Source organism: Vombatus ursinus, unplaced genomic scaffold (genome assembly GCF_900497805.2).
Source record: "Vombatus ursinus unplaced genomic scaffold, bare-nosed wombat genome assembly UNPS02014799.1, whole genome shotgun sequence".
Taxonomy (NCBI): Eukaryota; Metazoa; Chordata; class Mammalia; order Diprotodontia; family Vombatidae; genus Vombatus; species Vombatus ursinus.
The window spans coordinates 51872092-51892166 of NW_020954577.1; the positions used below are offsets into that span (position 1 = coordinate 51872092).

The window sequence follows — 20075 nt, forward strand, 5'->3', positions numbered from 1 at the left end:
ATCCTTAAAATCCTGGAAGGGAGGTGCTTTTATCATCCCCATTTTACAGATGAGAAGCCTGAGGTAGGCAGAGGTGAGGGAGATTGTCCAGGATCTCCCAGCTATTGAGTCTGAGGTTGGATTTGAACTCGGGTCTCGCTGGCTTCAGGCTCAGCGCTCTGTGCACTGTCACCCGAGCCGGGGAATTGCTGGCCTTCTCAGGGTTCTGCTCTGAGTGAGCAAAGGAGGGTGACCTAGTAACAGCTTTCCCAGAGGAGGGGGTAGGTAAGTGTTCAGCATTTACAAGGTAATCTAATCTCTTAGCAAAGTACTTAAAAAAAAAAGTGTTTACTCAAAGACCTCTTGGCCTTCACCTCCACTTACCAATTCCATTTGGGGGTGTGATCCCCATCATCATCTTTCCCTTTGCTTCCACGTGTGACGATGACTGAGCCATGGAGAAACCGAACATTTCGTACAAATTTTTACAAAAACATTCCTGTGCCCTGTTTGTGGGGAGGAGTCGGGGATTACCCCAGGATGGGCAGCAGAGAATAAATGAACTGAAAGAGCCTGGATTGGGAGTGAGGGTCTGGGTTTAAACCCTAGGTCTGCCCTTTCCTGGCTAGCTTACCACAGCAACCTCTCCAGGCCTCAGTCAAAATAAGAGTTACACTCCAGAAGGCCAAGATCCCTCCTGCATTAAACGTGACCCTCGGATCTGTATCAGTGGAGGGAGCCCCAGGTCAGGGTCAACAGGGGGTCTGGCCAGCGGCCAGACTTTGGAAAAGCTCATCTTCCCAGCCTGTTTCCTCTTTTGTAAAATGATGGGGCTCAGACTAGACGGTTGTTAAAAAGTAGATGACTTTCATTTTTCTGCTCTTTCGTGACTTAAGGAAATAAATGCATTAGCTCTCTAATGGGTGGATCTAATTACAGCCTCAAGTGACATCTGCTGATGGCTCTTCTGAACTCGGAGATCCGAGCCTGGCCCCTCTCAATGACGCAGAAAGATTTGAGATTGTGCAGAAATTGTTTGCTCTCTCAAACATCAGCCTGGAGCGAAGGGAGGCGACTGTGAAGGCCCTCATTATGAAGAAGCCTCAGTATCTCCCCCTCATTCTTTATATAATCCTGAATGGACTTTGTGCTTTAGAAAGAAAAGACAAGTGAGGCTGTCAGGTAAGGCCCCAGGCACTTTAGTGGTGGGCGTCTGCGTCCTGCACGCTCCAGGGAGCCTCCTCAGAAACTCTTACATCCAAAAAGCTGAACTCCTAAGACAAATCAAAACAAGCCGATTTTTTCCCCACTTAGGGCTTCCTTTTATAAGAGAACTCAGCAGCATTCCCTTTTTAAGTACAAAGCTTCCTAACATTTTTAATATTAGAATCACAAATATTCACCTGTTAGAAAAACACATTACAGAAAGGTCTGTCTGCAGATATCCTCTCAGCATCGACGATATTCCCTTTTAGGGCTGGGGCCCAGCACAGAGAGGGGAACCAGGTGGTTCTCATCCAAGCAGGAGAATTCTGAGGCCACCAAGGAGGCTGCCAACCTGTCTGCTTTCCCCCACCACCTTCGAAAGGAGGAACAGGCTGCTTGTGCTTTTTGACTGAGATGACTTGCTTCTGGTGGTGATGGATAAAGGAGCTGGGGTGGGCAGAGGCTTCCCACAGCTCCTTGTCCAACAACCTCCCAGCAAAGTCCTGGCCTTCTCTCTGATCCTGCTGGTGTATGATGGAGACCATGTGAGCCACACATACAGTTTACAGCATTCCAGATGTTTAATTTATAAAACTGGGGGACATCAGAGGAAATCCTAAACTGTCGTGCCTGTCTCTCTGTTGTGACGTCTCTTCAAAGTGACCTGCTATGTTCTGGTCACCCACGGGATCAGTTGCCTGCCTTTGGGGCTCAGAGCAGTCTAGCTTTCTTTATTTCTGAGGGTGACGAGGCTTCCTTGAGCTGGGCTGCCTTGCTTGGCCCATGGGACCGTACCTCTGGCCAGACTGAGGCTGGGCCACGCTGCAGTCGGAGACAGGTGCAGTTCCCAGGGGTCAAGGTTCCACCCAAGCAAAGAAAGCCTGTCTGCTAACCAAGTGAACAGCCCATTTCAGTTACTACATGTGACTAGGGAGGAAAAAAGGCTCACAGCCTCTTCCAATAATAAGTCTTTATTTCTTTGTATGTACAAAAATATTTCATTGGGAACAGGTAAATCTCATAGATTCTGTACATTTCTGTAACTTGCACTCTGGACAACACGTGAACAAGACACAAAATGTGTGAAAGGGGAGGAGGAGGAAGGGACTTTGTAAAATGGAAAACCCTCGTTTTTGGCTCGTCTTTGGGCAAAGCCGACATCAGAGTCTCCCTTCTATGGGAGCCGGGATGGAAAGGAGCAGCAGCTGACTTTATTAACACTGGAATGGCTAGATTCTTGCAGTGTGTTCACACTCGGGTCTTGGGGCTGCTGAGCTTTTTGTCCTCAGTTTTTAAACTGTTCTCTTCCACATATGTGCAAAAGACAATTATAAAGCACATGCATTTTAATTTCCAATGTAAAACTACACATGAAAAGAAATGTCAAGGAGAAGAAACATCCCAAAGCTTTTTCCAGCATCCTCGATGAACCTTAAAACAAAAATGCCCTAAGTCTGGAGTGCTGGCTCTTTAAAAAAAGAACCAGAGGCTCTATCTTTCCAGCCAACCTTATAGAAACATTGGGGGGCAAGAATTTCAATTTAAAATACATGGAGAAAAATTTTAATTAAAAAATTTTTTTTAATTAAAAAAAACTCTTTTGGACTTAATCTGCCACTTAGTCTGTTGCTGAATTCAGGGCAAACTGGTTCCTCTTTTTATCTGTCTAATGAAATTCTGACCAGGTGACCTTCAAGGTCCCTTCCAGCCCTAAATCCGTAAGCCTGTGAACTCGCCCCATTCCTCACCTGGACCGTGTGAACCTCAGTTTACTAAACAGGACTTTTCTACTTAGAAGGCTAATACACCTTTATAGTTTAAATTCTCATCCTTTTGTTAAAAAAAACAAACAAACAAAACCTCTATGCATTTTAAAGTGGCAACAATTAGTGACTGATCTTATTATAATTTGGAAAACTGAAAAACGAGTTAATTATTGCTACCTCTTTTACATGGTTAAGGTGGAAACATGCAACTAATGTAAAGTTTATGGGAAGCTTCTCTGATATTGGTCTAATTGGCCAACCAACAAGCATTTCTTAAGCACCAACTGCATGGTGCCGGAGCTGGTTTCGGGGCCTACAAAGGCACAGAGCCCCCCGGACTGGTGCAGGCGGAAATGCCACAGTTGTTGCACATTTTAAAAATTGTTCCCTCTGACTCGGGCTCTGCGCCACCCTCACCAACCCTGGCTGAGCCTGAGTCATTCGTCCTGCTATTCATAAGCACCGTTAATGTCACCTGTGGGTGTCTCCACTTAGCAAAGACTTGGAGGCAGAGAAAGGGAAAAGGGGATAAAGTTGGCTACTGAAGAACTCTGATCCAACCCAAGCTGGGCCTTAGGGCCAGGAGAGCCAGTGGTGGGGGTGGCAGCTCCTAAGAGGTATAAGGAATGTGGCAACTGCCACCATGAGGTAAACATTCAGGAAACCAGCCCAGGCCTTAGGAGAAAGGAAATGAATCATAATCACAAGGTGCTGGGCACATTTCAGGAATACCCTCCCATCTCATGACCCCCCCCCCCCAATATTTAATAGTCTAAATATTTTAATAAAACAAAAAAAGGGAAAATATTAGTTGCCTGCATTTTGACCTAATTTTACATTAATCTTCCATTTGTCATAATCTGACCTTGAATGCTAAACTGCTTTCTCCAGAACGCACCTTAGGGCTTTGCTCCATGGCTGCAGAGAAAGAATTTCAGGACGAGGAAAGAAGAGTCTGTTCCTTAGACTATCCCTGAGTTATTCACAACAAACACAGAGACAGAGGAGTCGTTTATTTCTGGGTGTAAGGCTTTGGCTCCAGAAGGGATTATGTACTACGGGCCAGATCAGCATCTCCTAGGCCTGCATCTTTGGGGCTGCTATGGGATTAAATATGGGGCGTCCAAATGGTACATGTCAAGCACCTATTCCCAGGTTTGGAAAGACGCATTTTGGAGAGCAAAGGGATATGACGAAAATGACTGCATCAGCCCCAGGAGAGAATCACGGGGGGTGGGTCAAGTTCCGCATGCCCCAACCCCAAATCTAGGGAGTGCTTTCTGAATCACGATTTTTCATTTCAGAGGTGAAAAAAAACTACATGACCCTCTGCTGAGAAGGAGGAAATTAAATAGCCTCACTTGACAGAAAGCTTCAGTCTTGTCACAGAAAATTCAGGATTAGAACTCCAAACCTATCAGAACAGACTCAGGCCAACTTCACACAGCTGATCCAGAAAAGAAACACTCTCGATCAAGCGTAGGGGTGGGGAGGGGGAGGGAAGAGCTGGGTCTGCAGCAGCTGCCAGCATCATCTTCCTAACTGGAAAAAGCCCATCCTGGGAACCCAGGAGACAGAATAGGGTCAATGACCAAACACCATCCAACCTAGAGATCAGATTAGAAGAAGAAACGCAGAAGAAGTATGCGCACGTGTGTGTGTACACACACATGTACATAACACCCACCACAGGCAGAAAATCAAGTAAAGTCTTCACCCCCACCCCTACCCCCAGCCCCAGACCAGGAGAGCCAATCAGTCTATCTGACAATCTTCATAAACCCCTGGGCCAACAGAAGAGCAGCTCTAAACACGTGGCCCTAGGGGCAGCTAGGTGGCGCAGTGGACAGAGCACCTGCCCTGAAGTCAGGAGGACCTGGGCTCAAATCCAGCCTCAGGCCAAACACTTGACATTTACTAGCTGTGTGACCCTAGGCAAGTTACTTAACCTCAACTACCTTAAAAAAAAAACAAAACCAAACCAAACCACGGCCCTTTCTCATTTCAAAGGCATTTTATCACAACATTAAAATGACCATTTCCTAGTAAAGTAACTTGTCACTTTTTTCTTAATTGCTGATTAAAAATTCAAAGTTACAGGTAATGATACTTTCTGGGTTATTTCTTCCCCACCTATTCTTCAGAAGTCAGATGAGTACCTGTATCCGGGCAGTACCAGAGTCTTCAAAACCATAGACAGGAATTCAGCAAAGCCAAGAACTCTGGTGTAATTAAGTTTTATAACACCAGCCATGGGATTAGATGTTCAATTTTATTATGCATGAGACACTTTATGGGACATCAGTTCTGAGATAGAATTTGGTTATTTTATACAATCTGATGATACATATGTGTGTGTACATACATATACATACACACAGTATGTATATGAAACATGGCAACATCTGAAAAAAATGAGCAGTTATCTCTTTACATAGAATTTCAGAACTGCCTCCTCCTCATTAGCACAGAATAATTTTCAGAACCCCTGACAGTTATTTAAATACAACAATGTTAGGTTTTGGGTAAAGAAAAAGAATCCAGACCCTCAAACTGGGGGTGTCAGGAGTCAAACAGCAGGCGAGATGATGGATTATTTCTGGCCAGTTTCCAAGGCTTTTGACCTGCAAAGCCTCATCAGTTAACAAGTGTGCATGAGCCCATGGCCATCGCTCCTTCCCGGGAAGCTGTGGTCCTGCCTAATGAGTGAAGAGAGTCCTTTGGCATATGGTACATGCTGATACATAATTAGCTCGATGTTACCATGAGCTTTTGGGAAGGGGATGTCTTCTATGGCTCATGATGAAACGTCAAAGTAGCCCAGACAGACCAACCTGGCTGTGAACCTGATTTCCCGTACCTGGGCTATTGCCTCTCCTCAGGAAATGCTTCATGCCCTGATTTGTTTGCTGTTTTAAATAAAAATTCAGACTGACAAGCCAGCTGCAATAAAAAGCAACACCTCGTGTGGTCTGGGTCAATCACTGCACTGATTGTTGCATTGGACAACACCATTTCTATTTTAGGGGCAAGCACAGTTTGGCATGAGTGCACACCACATCACACCACAATGAAGTCCCAATGGAGCTAGCTGCCAGAAGGAAAGGTATTTTGGTCCAAACACAGCTCCTCCTATGGGCCAATGGCATCTTCACCAAGGAAAATCATCTTCGAGGCTGTTTATATATTTCAAAAGACCGTTCAAATTCTATTTCCCACTTGATAAAAACATGATGGTCCACATTGCTGCCTCTCCTCATTTAAGGGAGATTTCTAATACATGACCTTCAATCTCAATGACTCCTTCCAGATTAAGTCAGCATCTGGTCCCAAGTAGCCTTCCAACCCATTACCAAGATGGCCCTTCACACAGAGCGTCTGGAATCACTTCGAACCATTCCCTTATCATCAAAGCTCCCTACAGCTCCTGGCTCTACTCCCAAGGGCACGTAACATCCATGTGTCCTCCAAGAACCATTTGGATAGCCGGCCCCTGGAGAAGCCTCCAACACCAGTGCAGAAGGCCAACCCCTCTGGGTCTACAGTCCTCATCAGGTGACTGGGGGGCCCACCATATGGGAGCTGCTCTGCTGTGAGGCATGGCCCTAGGTGGTTTGGCAATCCTAAAGGGAGTGGAAGGAAACCCACAATTTGGTTCCCTTTTCGCAGAAAGGAGGCTCTTGGAGTGCCCTAAAGACATACCCTAGGATCAAGGGTGTGGAGCTAGAAGGGCCTCATTTTACAGATGGGTTTGGTCCAGGTCACAATGCTGAGGAGCAGAGGTGGGCTGGCCCTCAGGGCTTCCCTTTGGCCCTGTGAGGTCCCCAGACACTCACCAGGTGGCTGAGCCCCGTCCTTGTGGCCATCTTGCCTAAAAAAGCCACATGTTCAGCGTTTTCCATCCCTGATTAGGACACTGTGACAACTGAGAGCAAAGGAAGCCAAGGAGATGAAACCGCTCCAAGCCCACTTCTCGGGAAGGTGGGTATGCAGGCACATCCACCATTAGTAAGAGAAGTGCATCCCTCCTAACAGACTGCTTTCTAAAGATACTTGGTGCAGCTCGTTACGACGGGATGAAGAAGCAGCATGTCGGCTAACTTAATCCATGAGTCCAGAGTTACCTCCGTCCTGGTGCTACCCCAGAGACAGTCCCTGCCCCACCAGGCCATCCTTCCTAGGAGGCCAACGCATCCCTGAGAGGGGACAAATTCCAATCTCCCTTTTGCTGCATTTTATATCAGAAAGTGATTGAGCTTAACTGCACTGCCATCTTAAAAAATACAAAACACGGAAACCCTAAAATCACAGAGAGTTACCTCTAAACAGGTCCCCTGACTTGTGTTGTGAGAAGACAAGAAACTGGTGGAAATAGATACTTATTAAACACTGTGACTATTTTAGAGAATATTTTCTGGGAGATGTTAAATACCCACCCTAAGACCAAGAAAGGGATCTGTGTGTTACGACTAGAGAACAACAGGACCTGAAAAAATAACTAGCAATTGAAGTCTCGGCTAGCACAGGGTCTTAATGAATTATGTAACTACTTTAGGTGATCTGTACCCTGTCCCGTTGTGCACATCTTGGTCCTTGGAAACCTAAGGCGATCAGTGGAAGTCTCCATCTTTCTTACAAGGTCCCAGCCAGAGTCTTCTTTTTCCTGGTGCCGTGCGGGAAGCAATCTTCAGCAGTCACCTCGCCGGCCCCCAAACCCTCAAACCCAGTGAGATTCAGGCACCTATCCTCACCTTTGAAGTGATCACAGAGCGCCAGGCCCCAGGAAAGCGTCTGGCTGGCTGCCTGCATCCTTCTCTACGTGTCTGCAGCAGGGTTTCTATGCGTACCAATGTGAATGTAGAAATCTGCATATGATGATGTGAATGAGTCCGAGGAGGCAAAAACACTCGCCCCCCATCATTAAGCACAAAGCACATTTCATAACAGAAACGTGCTGCATAAAGAACATCTATTTAGAGCATCGAGCAATACCTTTCACCTTTCACAAGCTATTCAATGGATATGGTTCTCAACACGACACAGCACGAATATCCCATCATATCACATCTCATAAACACAAGGTTCACTCACAAATACCTCAAAATGGAAAATTAAGAGAATCTTTAAATATCACAGGAATTTACAGATGTAAAATATAACTGCTGACCATATCATAATAAAAAGCTTTATAAATAAAGTTTTTTTCTTTATCAGTGAAATTTTCACTAGTGAAAATAAATACTTTGCCCTAAGCTTCCGTTTCCTGAATCCTGAGGGCTCTCTCCCCCTGGGGACACCTCTTCTTGCTAGCCACGCTGTACCAGGTACAGGTGAGCAGCAGTACCTCCTCTCACCACAATGAATGCTGGGAAAAGGCTGGCCTTGAAGCAGAGGGCCCCCACCACCACGAAGGGGACCTACTGTCTGTGTGAAATACGATGGGCAACCAGCCCTGCCTCTCCAAGACAGCAGAAAGCAGACCCGGAGGGACGTGACGGGATGCTGGTTATGGCACTGGTTATTGGCATTCTGCTCTCATAAGAAATTCAATTAGGATGACAGCTCATAATTAGTGTTTTCCCTTAATAAGAATAACTGACAACAGAACTAGAATGAGGGTTTTACAAAAACTGCTTCAAGTATCCATTATCACAGTGAAAATATGAGACCAAAATGCACTGTTGAAGTGAATGATTGGAAAACTCGGATGAAAAAGGCAAAAATGCTAAATCAAAACATATACAAAATGCTTCAACGCATTTCTCTCTGTGATATGAATAGAAAGGTTATCTGTAAAAAGTTAGAAAAATCAAGATAAATTACATATTTAAGTCCACTTCCCCTTCCACATTTTCTATAAAAATTCAGATTCGTGTACTAATGTTTCAGTCTACAGAGTAAAAATGCCTCGCCTCGGCAGGTACCATCTAGCTCCGCACACGCTTCTTAGGTGAACGTTTACTCAGAAAGGCTTAGCTGTCCTTTCGCTCCTCCTCTGTCAGTACACCCAGCTGATGGGGACCCACTGCGGCTCCACTCGCAGTCTCTCAATGGCGGCCTGCAGCTTCTCGAAGGCCTTGTCCAGGTTGTCATTTACAATGACCAAATCAAAGTAGTGGTTGTAGGCTCTCTGGATGCGCGCACTTTCATCCACCGTTTTTTTCAGGTTCGTGTCCTATATGGATTTGAAAGGAAAGAAGTGCGTTGATACTGGTAGTGTGTCCTTTACACAACTTCCACTGTGATGTGATCACATTTTAGGCAGACGGCCTTGTGGCAAAAGGCCTTGGGGAAGCGGCTGGCCCATGCACAAGAGGGGTGCCCCTTACTCTGCAGGCTTATCTGACCCTCACAGCTCACCCTGATACATCCTAGAGGTCAAACCAGGGACAACCCATAGGGCTCACAGAACCCACTCGCTCCTGATCTCTGGCATGAAATGCAGCCTGGAGTGTCTTAACATTTTTACAATGACATTCACTGGTTTCCTTTGTAATCCTCAGTATTTTATTCTATGCATCTAAAACCGTGACTGAGAAGAGTTCCCCAGATCTCACCAGACCTCCACGAAACACGATTTAGCACCTGCCTCTGGGGGTCACGGCTGACTGGTTTCTAGACAAAATCCTGGCACTTATCCCCCAACAAAGACTGTATTGTCGTTTTATATTGCTGTCTTTTGGCTCATATCATTTCCAACCAATTCTTGGTTTTCTAGAAGTTTGCACAGTTCATGTCAGCTACGTAGACACGGCTTATGTTATGATGGGCACCGCCCTTAAATTACTGAAGGTATCAGACACCACCATATTGAGGTTGCAAATCAATTAGTTATTTTGGTTTCTTTTTTTGGATCTGACCTACAATTTCATCAGTGTAAGGAACTCCCTCTGACCACACCAACGGACATCTGTAATGTATATGCTGAGAGCTGTGTGAAGTCCTGAGTTAGGAAGTGATTGGCTACATGGCTAGTATGTGTTAGAGAGAGAGGCCCTGAACACTGGTCTTGAGACAAGGTCATACCACCACCTTCAGGGGCCTCTCTGAGAGATCACTCACAGGAATAACAACTATCACCTTGGTGCACTTCCTGATTCTGCCTCCTCTGTGCTCACCAGAAAGCAAACTCCCTAGAGAAAGACTCTGTTGGTGCCACTGGGGACATCTGATGGGGCATAAGAATCCTCGTTCTGGACCTTCCACAAAAGAGAAAAGGAAGGTGAGTGCTTCCTAGCTGTGAAACCCAAAATAAACCTAAGTCAGGATGATTAGGTTTGAGAAGGCAGATTGTCTCCAGGAATTACGCTGACCTCATCTGTCAATTCATGTGATCACCCATTATGGAAGGTCAGATTCCAGAGCCTCCTCAAAGTGAAGGCACACAGACACGCGTGCTCCTCTGGATCTTCCTGCCAAGACGACACCTTTCATTTCTAATAGTCATGCTACGAGCCTTGCCCCCCACCAGCTAGGGACCCTGAAGGCACAGCTGATCTGTCACAGCAGAAAGCAGGCAGCCCCAGGAGACCCCTTTGCAGCCTTGTAAGCTGAATTTCACTTACTGGGCAGAACCAGCGGGACCTCAGGAGACACAGTGACTGTCAGTGGTATCTTACCCATGACATGTTCGATGTAAGCCATGGACTGGCTCTGGGACAGACCAAACCAACCAAAGGAACATTCTCGTGGGTGTGGGAGAATCTGGCTTCTCTGCCACATGGGGGTAACAAATGGGAGAATTAGCCTGAACATCACGCCTGGAGACCTGTTCCAAGCAAGAAAGCCCAAGAACAGTAGCTTGCTCGCCACGTCACATTTCATTTCCAAAGTCTCTTCTCTCCCCCTCGTTCCAGAGGCATCATGAGAACCGCGGGTGCCAGGACTGGACAGGAGCCAGTGGTCTTCATCATAGGCACCGGCGAGTGAACGGCATTTTGTCTGTCCCACCGGCATGTGTAATTTTACAACATGGATACATCATACAAGGGCACCATGCTCAGCCCACACGCCTTCAGGCCACGTTCTACTAAAGAACACTGGATGTGGAGCCAAAAAGCGTGAGGTCCAGCCTCAGTTCTGCCACGGAACTAGCAGGTGACTGTCTGAGCCTCAGTCTCCTGAGATGTAAAGGGAGGCAGATGGACACTACATCATCTTTCACATTTTTGTTTTAAATCCTATGACCCGATTCCCTGACGTTTACGTGCTAATATCTCCCCATCAAGGCATAAGGCCTTAGATAAAAATATAGAAATTAACCTGGATCACGAAAGTAGGGACAAAGGTGTAATTCGGCCTTAAGTGTCCCTCCCCGCTGGGACATCAGGAGTGCGGTGTCATAACAGGTCAGCCTGCCTTTCCGTCTCTTGCTTCGACGTTACCTAGTGAGGTGACCTCAGTGAGCTTCCGGTGGCTTCGCTGGGGCTTGGTCTCCTCACCGACAAGATGAGGAGGCTGGATTCAGTGAACTGACATGTGCCCTGGCTCTAAAACGTTGCTTCCTTATTTCTCACTGCGCTAGTCAGCAAGGATGCTGTCGCGGCTGGCTTCAGGGTGGGCCACGTATCATGCTTCGACAGCACGGCCCACGCACAGCAAGCTTCCACCCCTATGTCACAGTCCCGACACACCCACCCCTCGCAGGGAGTCTGTGAAGGCAAATCTGCCCCAGAGACAAGACAGACAACCTGGTGAAAAGGGCTCCCCCCAACAGCACCCGAGCTCGCTCACCGTCAGGAGCTTGGTGGTGATCCCAGCATCCACCACGGCCTTGTGCATGGCACGCAGGGTCTCTAATTCGGGAGCAGCAATGAACACGACGTAGGGCATAAACTCAGATGTCCTTAATACTTTCAGAGCCTGGAGGAAAAAATGAATATGATGAACCAATTCATACAGCCTCACCATATGTAGCTTAGGCTACAAATGAAGTTATTTCCAAGGGAAGATTTGACACCTAGAAACGAATTCTAATACGTTATACTGGCACAAGTAGGATCAGCTGCATCCCTAAAATGAGTAGAAAAAGTAGAAACCTACAAATTTATTCTCAGAATACACTATTTTCTTCACTCAATGCACAGAATGAAAATACTCTAGTGATAACCAAACCAATTTGGCACAGCGTACACGTGGGCAGCCCTGTCAAACCCTCACTGAGCCTGCAGGTCAAGCCTCCCAGATTCCATCCCTTTGGCACGTGGCTGGCTTATTACCAGGAAACAGGCAAGCGAGAGGAAGTCACCAAAACCCTCCATGAAGCTGGAGGGAAAGCCCAGGGCCTGAAGAAAAGACCCTGCCCTGCCCTGCTCGCGAACCCCGGGACTCACCTGTGGGTTCACATCCAGGATGCACGTCCGCCCCGTCTGGGCCACCTCCAAGATGGAGTCTATCCTGGTGCCATAGAGGTTTCCTTCGTATTCACCGTGCTCCAAGTATCTCCCAGCTTTAATGTCTGCCTCCATCTCAGCCCGCGACACAAATTTGTAGGCCTGGCCATCCTTCTCATCCTCCCTCGGCTTCCGTGAGGTAACTGTGTACAAGGGTGGCTGGTTACAAAGAGCTTCTAGACAGGACAAGACACCTTCAGTTCTCAGAGAAGCCCAGAGGTTTTCTATCTGAGAGATGACCTTAGACCCTCTAGATGGGGAGTCTGAACTACAAGTGGCCTGTCTGACACTTGTTTAGAAATGATGATGGAGCTCCCAGAATAGCCCCTCAGGGCTTATTTCTAGCTCAGGACACAAGGAGAACAGCCTGAAAGCAGCTTGAGAGGCCTAGGAGCACAGGAGTGAGCATTTCTCTCCAATTAGACTCTATTAAGGCCAGGTCTGCCCTGGGGCTCTGCTTTCCTTTAAAAACTCATGCAACAGGCTGGAAAGCCTAGGGCAATAGCCACTAAGCAACCAGGCCCCACCTGCCGCCTTTCCAGCTGGTTTCTCTCCCCCTTTTCACATGAAGAAGCAGCAGTGGGCCTCCTCTCAGAGCTGAGGCGCTGCTGTGCTCCTGGGAGGCGGCTTCACTCACGTAATGCTGCAACACCCAGCCTCCTGCCAATGACATTTCCACCCCTTAATTTTCTGCTTTTATTCTCTCCATGGGGGTGTCCAGCTGCTTCACAGTTAGAACGCAGTCCCTTCTCTCCATCTTCTCTTTCCCTGCATCTTGTAATATTGCCACAGGGACATTCTTAAAAAGGCAAAGGAGTTGGGAAGTGGGAGGGCAACGTCCCCTGAAGCTTTTCAGCCCTTCTAACCAAAGCCTAACCTGAAGGCCCGACTGTCCCTTGGCTTCTGACCACGTGCTCGGAGATGGTATCACCTCTCTGACTGACACACAGAATCAGAACGGGGCACTTGGCAAACCAGTCACTCAATATGAGGCGCCAGCTTTGCCCAAAAACCTTCTGGTCTACCTGGACTAGCTCCCATTTCTAGTTTGTGTGGATGAGGCAAAAGGGGTTCGTGATGTCCAGAACAGTTTGAAAGCAACTCACATAATTGTGATTTTGACAACAAAAAGGCTTTCTTTTTATGGACAAAATAAATTCAAGAGCAACCAAACACGATGAGAGAGAGAGTTCAACTTCGTGAATTTTTTACCTTCAACTATAGGGAATGTAACTAACTCTACTTCTGATGGGCACATGGTGAGTGAGAGCAGGAGGTTGAGGACTGAGGTCCCACATCACTTATGTGACCATAAAAAAGTTTATCTGAAGGTGCTAGGACGAGTTAGTGTTCTCTAGCCCCCAAATCTGTGATAACACCTGGGAGCCCGTGCTCAACTTCTAGGAAGTGTCTGTCCAGCTCACGGGTCAGAATGAACATCACTCTTTGCACAGCCTGTCTTGGCACGCATTCTAGCTCCACGCACTGCTAAGTTTTTAAAATGCCAGCAGACCCAAAAGATGACAACGTAGCAGCTTTCGTGAGGGGTCTGGCTTGCTAAATAGCAGGGCAATCTCCTCTTTGGAAGGAAGGCCATCATCTGACACTTCTGAAAGCCAGGATGATCAGTCTAGTTTACGCAAACCTTCTCCGAGCTCAAATCAGACAAAAGATCGTGAGAGAAACAGGGGCTCGAGAGAAGGGGAGAGGGGGCAGCCCTGCTCCCTGTGCCTCTGGCACAGGACGTCCCAAGGGGAAGGCATCCTTTGGCATGAACACAAAGGAAGCAGTGGTGACTTACATGGTACCGTGGTCCCAAACCTCGTGGGGTTCAGCACGATGAATCTGTTCTTCAAGCTTCTTCGGCCAACGCCCTGGGCCCCTATCAACACCAGCGTCTTTCTCTGGAAGGGAGGCATTTTTGCTACTTCCTCATAGATCTGGATTTCGTGTCGGTCAAATTCTAAATACAAAGAGGAGAGTGTCAAACATCCACGACTAGGCCATCAGCCCCAAGGAGTGTCCTGGTAAAATGGCCCATTGTACACATTAGCGCTGCTGCGCCTGATCACATGGGGCTGGGCTCAGATCTGCACAAAGGCCACCTCACTGTCATTGTGCCCCACCCAGACGCGGCTCCTCTGGCCAGGGACAGCCCCAGGCAACAAGGCGACAATCTACCCTTCCCAGGAATTTGGGAGCTGCTCTCAGGGTCAGCGAAAAGGAGGTGGGCAAGGCCGCCAAAAGAGAAAGCGACGCTTGGGGCCTGTCCGGCAAACACTTCAGCCTTTCCCTTTGGTCTAGCTAGGGCCAGGACACCGTGTATTTCTAAGCTGGCACTGGCCTGCTCAGGAGCCCTGCAGTGCCCCTGGGAAATGCTAGGAACGCTTCTGTTGCCTCGACGGCGCAGCCGTGAAGCCACCAGCAAGCTCCCTATTGAGGCGGCGTCACCATCTCTCTGTTGGTTTGCACCCCATTCTCTCAGGAGCCAAGTGAGGACATGCACAGGGCACTGGGAGCGGGGCTTACACACCAAGGGCTGCTCCTGAATTCTGAAGGTCATTTTCATTACAGTTTCAGCAGAGAGAGAGACTTAGGGAGAGGTAGGGGCAAAACAGAGCTCAACACACAGATATTTGCACCAATTTATACGGGTGTACCTCCAGGGGCACACACATTCATGTGGTATGACACCTGTCAACTTCACTGCACAGGTACCTCGTCTGGGCTTTTCAAGAACCCTCACAGGAATAGAATTGACTCTAGGAAATTAAAGGATATTATCTCTACTTGAAAACTGTCTCTATCATTGTTTCTCCTTGTTAAAATGTTTCTGCCCTTCCCTGTACTCCTCTCCTGGATGGCAGCTTTGACTATTATTTGGACCCTTGGTCCAAAACAAGAGAAGAGGTGAGAACCAACCCCTCTCCCAGGGCTAGAAGAGCGATTTGCTCTTGACAAAAGCCTCTGGGTTCCCCTCTTATCCAGGTGGGTGGGAGGACCCCATCGGGAAATGGACAACTTGGGAGAGTGGGAGGAGTCCTGGCTTTGGAGTCAGGCGGCCTGGGCTCACATGCTAACTGGGCCTGGACATGTCCCTTCCCATCCTGGGCCTCAGTTTCCTCCTCTGTAAAAGGAGGGGGTCGCCCTTCATGGCCTCTGAGGTCCTGTCCTGATGGGGATCGAGAATCAGTGAACATCATATTAACTATTAAGTGGGAGATCAGGGGCCCCAACTCAGGGCTCGGGAATACAAGGGCAGGACTCTTCCCACTGCCCCAGAAGAGAAAAGAAAGAGGCAGCTGATGGAGTTGGGGGAGGAGCCCTGGGGTTTGGGTCCACACAGGAGACGTCCATGAGAAGGTCAGAACCTCTCAGTGCAGTACCCATTAAATGACTGGACTGGATCTAGTCCTTTGAAGGATCTCCAACTCTAGATTCTAGGATTCTGGGGCTCACTCACTCCTTTCACCAAAGGGCTATATTTCACCTTGGCAGCAGGCAGAACTGGAAGAACTTTGCTTCAACAAATTTTTTCAGTTTATTTCGGTAAAAATCTTCTAAGAAGAGGAAATTATTCCAGCAAATATGGTAGTCATTAGGAATTTCACATTTATAGGAATGTGAGAAAGGAAGACCCCGGTCCGTCTGATTCAGAGCTGGGAAAGCAGTGACCTGGTTAAGTACCCATCGTGACTCAGTTGTTTCTTTACACAGAGAAGCTTCACAAAAAGCCTCCTGATTAGAAGTGACTAAGAAGAATCTACTTAAACTACTTCCTGTGGCCAAATCTCTCTCCTTCAATCAGGGTATCAGGTGGGAGAAGCGTCATACAGTGGCAAAAGCAGGTGAAGTCGCACACATTAATGACTTTCATCAAACAAAGCCCACAGAGACACACCAAGGAACAGCACCACAGCCTTCCCTGGGGAAAGAACATCCCCTGACGCTGGGCCCTCCAGTGGGCGCCGGGAGGCTATTTATTCTGAATTACACATCACAGTTCATGCTCTAGGAGGCTACAATTTCATTCAGACTTTTCAAAAACATCTCAAAATACCTGCATTTCGGGTGGTGAGATACATCATTTTTTTCTTTTTTTTGCTGCTTATAGTTCCACAGAAAGGCCCTGGAGACAAAAAGGCAAATGCATTTTAAACAGCAGGCCAGAGTATGGGGAAATGCTCTCGCAGTATCACACGGGGGTGCTCTGCCCCAGGGAGGGGATGGAAGGGGAAAGTGAGCGCTGAGATATCAATAGTTTCCACCTAAACTTACAGAGTTCCAGGTAACTGGAAAACAAACAAACAAACAAACAAACACTGGCATTAAAAGGCCAATCCCAACTGTGCCTGCCTTGGGCCTAAGGCCTGCGTAACACACCGGCAGGTGGCAGAGAGGGAGGAGGAGCTGTCTGAGACAGGTGGAAAGGCCAGCCACACGTTAGGGCTGAGGCCAAGGTGGATGTATTTCTCATCCAGCTTCCTGCTCCCGTAGATGAACACAGCAGAGGAAGGGGCCCAGAGGGCGACGTGCCTCGTGTCCCCTCAGAGCGCCTCACCTGGGCTGTCCCAGTCTCTTCTCACAAACGCCTTCCTCTTCTCTTCCAGGAACTGGCTGGGGATGAGGCCGGCACTTCCTCCCTCCTTAACGTGGTTGGCCTGGAAGCAAATGAAGGCCTGTAAGACCCCTCCCGTAACAGGACAGCCAGCAGCCAACCCAGAGCCCAGGAGCTCCTGGAAACGTCTGGTTTGGGGCCGAATCAAAGCCATCTTCAGGGAAGGCACACGATGAGCAATGCTGCAGCACTGGGGTGTCAGTACCTGGCACCCCAACCCTCAGTCATTGCTGGCCAGCAGCTAAATGTTGGGCCTTGCAGACACATAACTGTATACAGGCTCTCTTACCTAGGGAGACTTTTCATTCAAGAAGCGTGATTGATTACAGGACAAACAGTTAAAGGGAAAAGGCTGCTGGGGGCAACATAGTGTGTACAGTGCTGGACCTGGAGTCAGGAAGACCTGAGTTCAGATCTGGCCTCAACACTTAATAGCTGGGTGACCCGGGGCAAGTCATTGCAACCTCGGTCTGCCTCAGTTTCCCCAACTGTAAAAGGAGGACAACAACACAAACCTTACAGGGTTGTTCTGGAAATAAAATATTTATAAAATACTCTGCAAACCTTAAAGCATTACATAAAAGCTAGCTGGTATTACTAATATCATTAACAATTTTAATTACATGTTAGTCGTACAAATAAATAACAAATTATCTACTAATTATAATCATCTACTATTACTATTGCTAATAGTAATAATAATAATAATATCCAAGAGGGAAGACCTCAAGGCTGGATAAAGAAAGAGGATGCTGAAGGAATTAGGAGAAGAAAGAACTAAGAGAAAGAATTCTCAAGCAAGGAAAGAAGAAAAAAGTTAGAAAAGGGAGAAGAGGCTTTAGAAAGTTGATCCTTTAAGATGAGGGTTGTTAAAACCTGAGTAAGGTTCTAGGAATTTGGAATACAACTCTGATTAGCATTTACTCCCTTTAAAGTTCACTGAAAATAAATGCTTTTTTATATGTAAGGTTTATATTTATAATAATGTTTTAATGTGTAAATATACAATGTATCAAAATAATACATAAATGTTATATATTAGCATCTCGATATATAGTAATATTACATTTAAAATGAAAATGGATGTTAACAGTTTTATAGTGTTAATTACTGTGGTCTACTTAGATGAAAAAGAGCACTTTGGGGAAGTTTTGAGTTTTGTCCAATTAAAAGAAAAAAATGACCCTTTCTCCATCTTCCTTTTCTGTTTTCAGTGAGATGAGCCCCATACTGGGGATCTACACAGACATGTCACACAGACACACACACACACACACACACACACACACACACACACACACACAGTCACATACACAGACATACGGACACAAACAGACACACACACAGAGTCACAGACACACAGACACACACACTTCTGGCTTCTTGACTCGTTAGCTTGGAGAGTGGCTCTCTCTATTTCCAAGTGCACAGAGGGCACAAGAGAGAGGTGATGGAGCCTCATCACCATGAGGGAGGGAAGATAAAAAATACACTTCACCTTTCTCATCCCCAAGAAACAAAAGAAGAGCCCGTGGGCATTGCTCCTGGGAAGAGCCCTGGCCATCCTCTGCTCTCTCTGAGGACAGCCGCCCCAGGACTGGGAATCTGGCGCTGCCCTCCCCAACAAGAGAGAGATGGCATTAGGGGAAAGTGGCCCGCGCTTCTGGGGACAACGGCACGAGTGCTGGTCATGTAGACAGATGACCAAGACTGGAGAACTGGATTTTCCACTTACTGGCTGCATGACCAGGTAAGTCTCCTTACCTATTTGGGCCTCAGTTTCTTCATCTATAAAAATGACAATAACAATACTAGCACTAACAACTTAGCTGGATTGCTGTTGTGAGAAGAAAATGAAATAATGTAGGAGAAAGTGCTTTGTAATTATAAAATGCTATAAAATGTTCATAAATTATCATTAGCCTTACCATGGAACTACAAAGATGAACTGGGTTCCCTTCTCTACACTCTCACCCACGATTATATCATATTATATTTGGAGGGGTGAGAAGATAAGTGCACCCACAGGAAACACATAAAATAACTGGAAATAAAGGAAACATCCCAAGAGGGAGTACAAGGGCCCAAGGACCCAACTCCCTGAACCATGAGGAGACCACTGTGGGGCACTCTCATGGGGTATCACATTCCTCCCAAATTCAGGCTCCTCTCAAAACCAGCACATCCGGCAGAGGGAAGACATCTGTGAAAGAAATGAGTTCGCTGCAGAGGTAGCAATGGAGGAAAAATGGACCCAAGTTTCTCTGAACATCCCAAGACTGGACCAAGCTAAGAAAACAAATTCTGCAGCGCCACTGAAGCCACAAGGCTGTGGGGAGAATCTTGCTCACCTGCCACCAGTTTGGGTCTTCGCGGTTGACAATCTGAAGAATTTCTCCCTTTGAAAATTTCAGTCCTGCCTCTTTGCAGGGAATCAGGTTGTCATTGTAGGGATCGTAATCAAAATGACACTTCACAAACACCTGAAAGGAGAGTTCACAGAAATATGAGAAGAGCTCAGGCTGCTACAGACCGAGAGTCAGGGTCACGCGCTTTCATGTTCTTGACCGGCGGAAGCCCAGCTGACCTCTGCAAGGGAAAATCTTTGGGGGTGATTTAAAGTTGGCCGTCCAGGTACCCGGCGAGGTACCAAGACACCACTCCAGCTTCTGAGGTCAAGCAAACCACCCCACCCCAACCATGCCCCTTTTATTTCACACCCAATACCAAACACTCTGCAGTACCCCAAAATGCTGCAATCCAATTTACAGGCTGAATTCCTGCCCACCCAACCCACACGTAAGCGGGGTAGTCCATGAGCTAGCCCCCAGCACACATTCTGCTGCTCTTTGCCGCTCACCAGCAAGAAGCTGGGGCACGCTGACAGCAGGTTCTGCTGAAGTGGCCAGCCTTGTTTTTTTTAATCTAAAAATTCTTTCTTTCCCCTGCATCATCATAATCAATTTTGACTAGACATACCTGTTTTTTTTTAATTAAAAAATTTTTTTTTCTTTTTCCTTTTTTTTTTTTTCATATCTGATAGTTTTAAAGAATAACAGGCACACAACAGATGTCTACCTTAACACAATTTTATCATTAAGAAAATTGTCAGGA

The 20075-nt window shown here is 47.0% G+C and overlaps 2 protein-coding genes across 12 annotated transcripts in view; one reads left to right on the top strand and one right to left on the bottom strand.

The window, feature by feature from the left end:
* Nucleotides 1-2795, top strand: part of LOC114050617 (gasdermin-E-like) — a 50625-nt gene extending 47830 nt beyond the window's left edge. For 3 of the 4 annotated variants that reach the window (XM_027872440.1, XM_027872441.1, XM_027872443.1), the window contains one exon: nucleotides 919-2795. In XM_027872440.1, the coding sequence (XP_027728241.1) occupies nucleotides 919-1152 (234 nt within the window). In that variant the 3' untranslated portion in view covers nucleotides 1153-2795. The remainder of the gene's footprint in view (nucleotides 1-918) is intronic. The other variant, XM_027872442.1, reaches the window with a different exon arrangement.
* A 2409-nt stretch (nucleotides 2796-5204) lies between these two features.
* The window catches only part of LOC114050412 (MAGUK p55 subfamily member 6), an 85793-nt gene continuing 70922 nt past the window's right edge, over nucleotides 5205-20075 (bottom strand). For all 8 annotated transcript variants that reach the window (XM_027872055.1, XM_027872054.1, XM_027872052.1 and 5 more), the window contains 7 exons: nucleotides 19313-19444; nucleotides 16905-17004; nucleotides 16404-16472; nucleotides 14145-14306; nucleotides 12284-12486; nucleotides 11685-11813; nucleotides 5205-9126 (listed from right to left, as the gene is read on the bottom strand). In XM_027872055.1, the coding sequence (XP_027727856.1) occupies nucleotides 8950-9126; nucleotides 11685-11813; nucleotides 12284-12486; nucleotides 14145-14306; nucleotides 16404-16472; nucleotides 16905-17004; nucleotides 19313-19444 (972 nt within the window). In that variant the 3' untranslated portion in view covers nucleotides 5205-8949. The remainder of the gene's footprint in view (nucleotides 9127-11684; nucleotides 11814-12283; nucleotides 12487-14144; nucleotides 14307-16403; nucleotides 16473-16904; nucleotides 17005-19312; nucleotides 19445-20075) is intronic.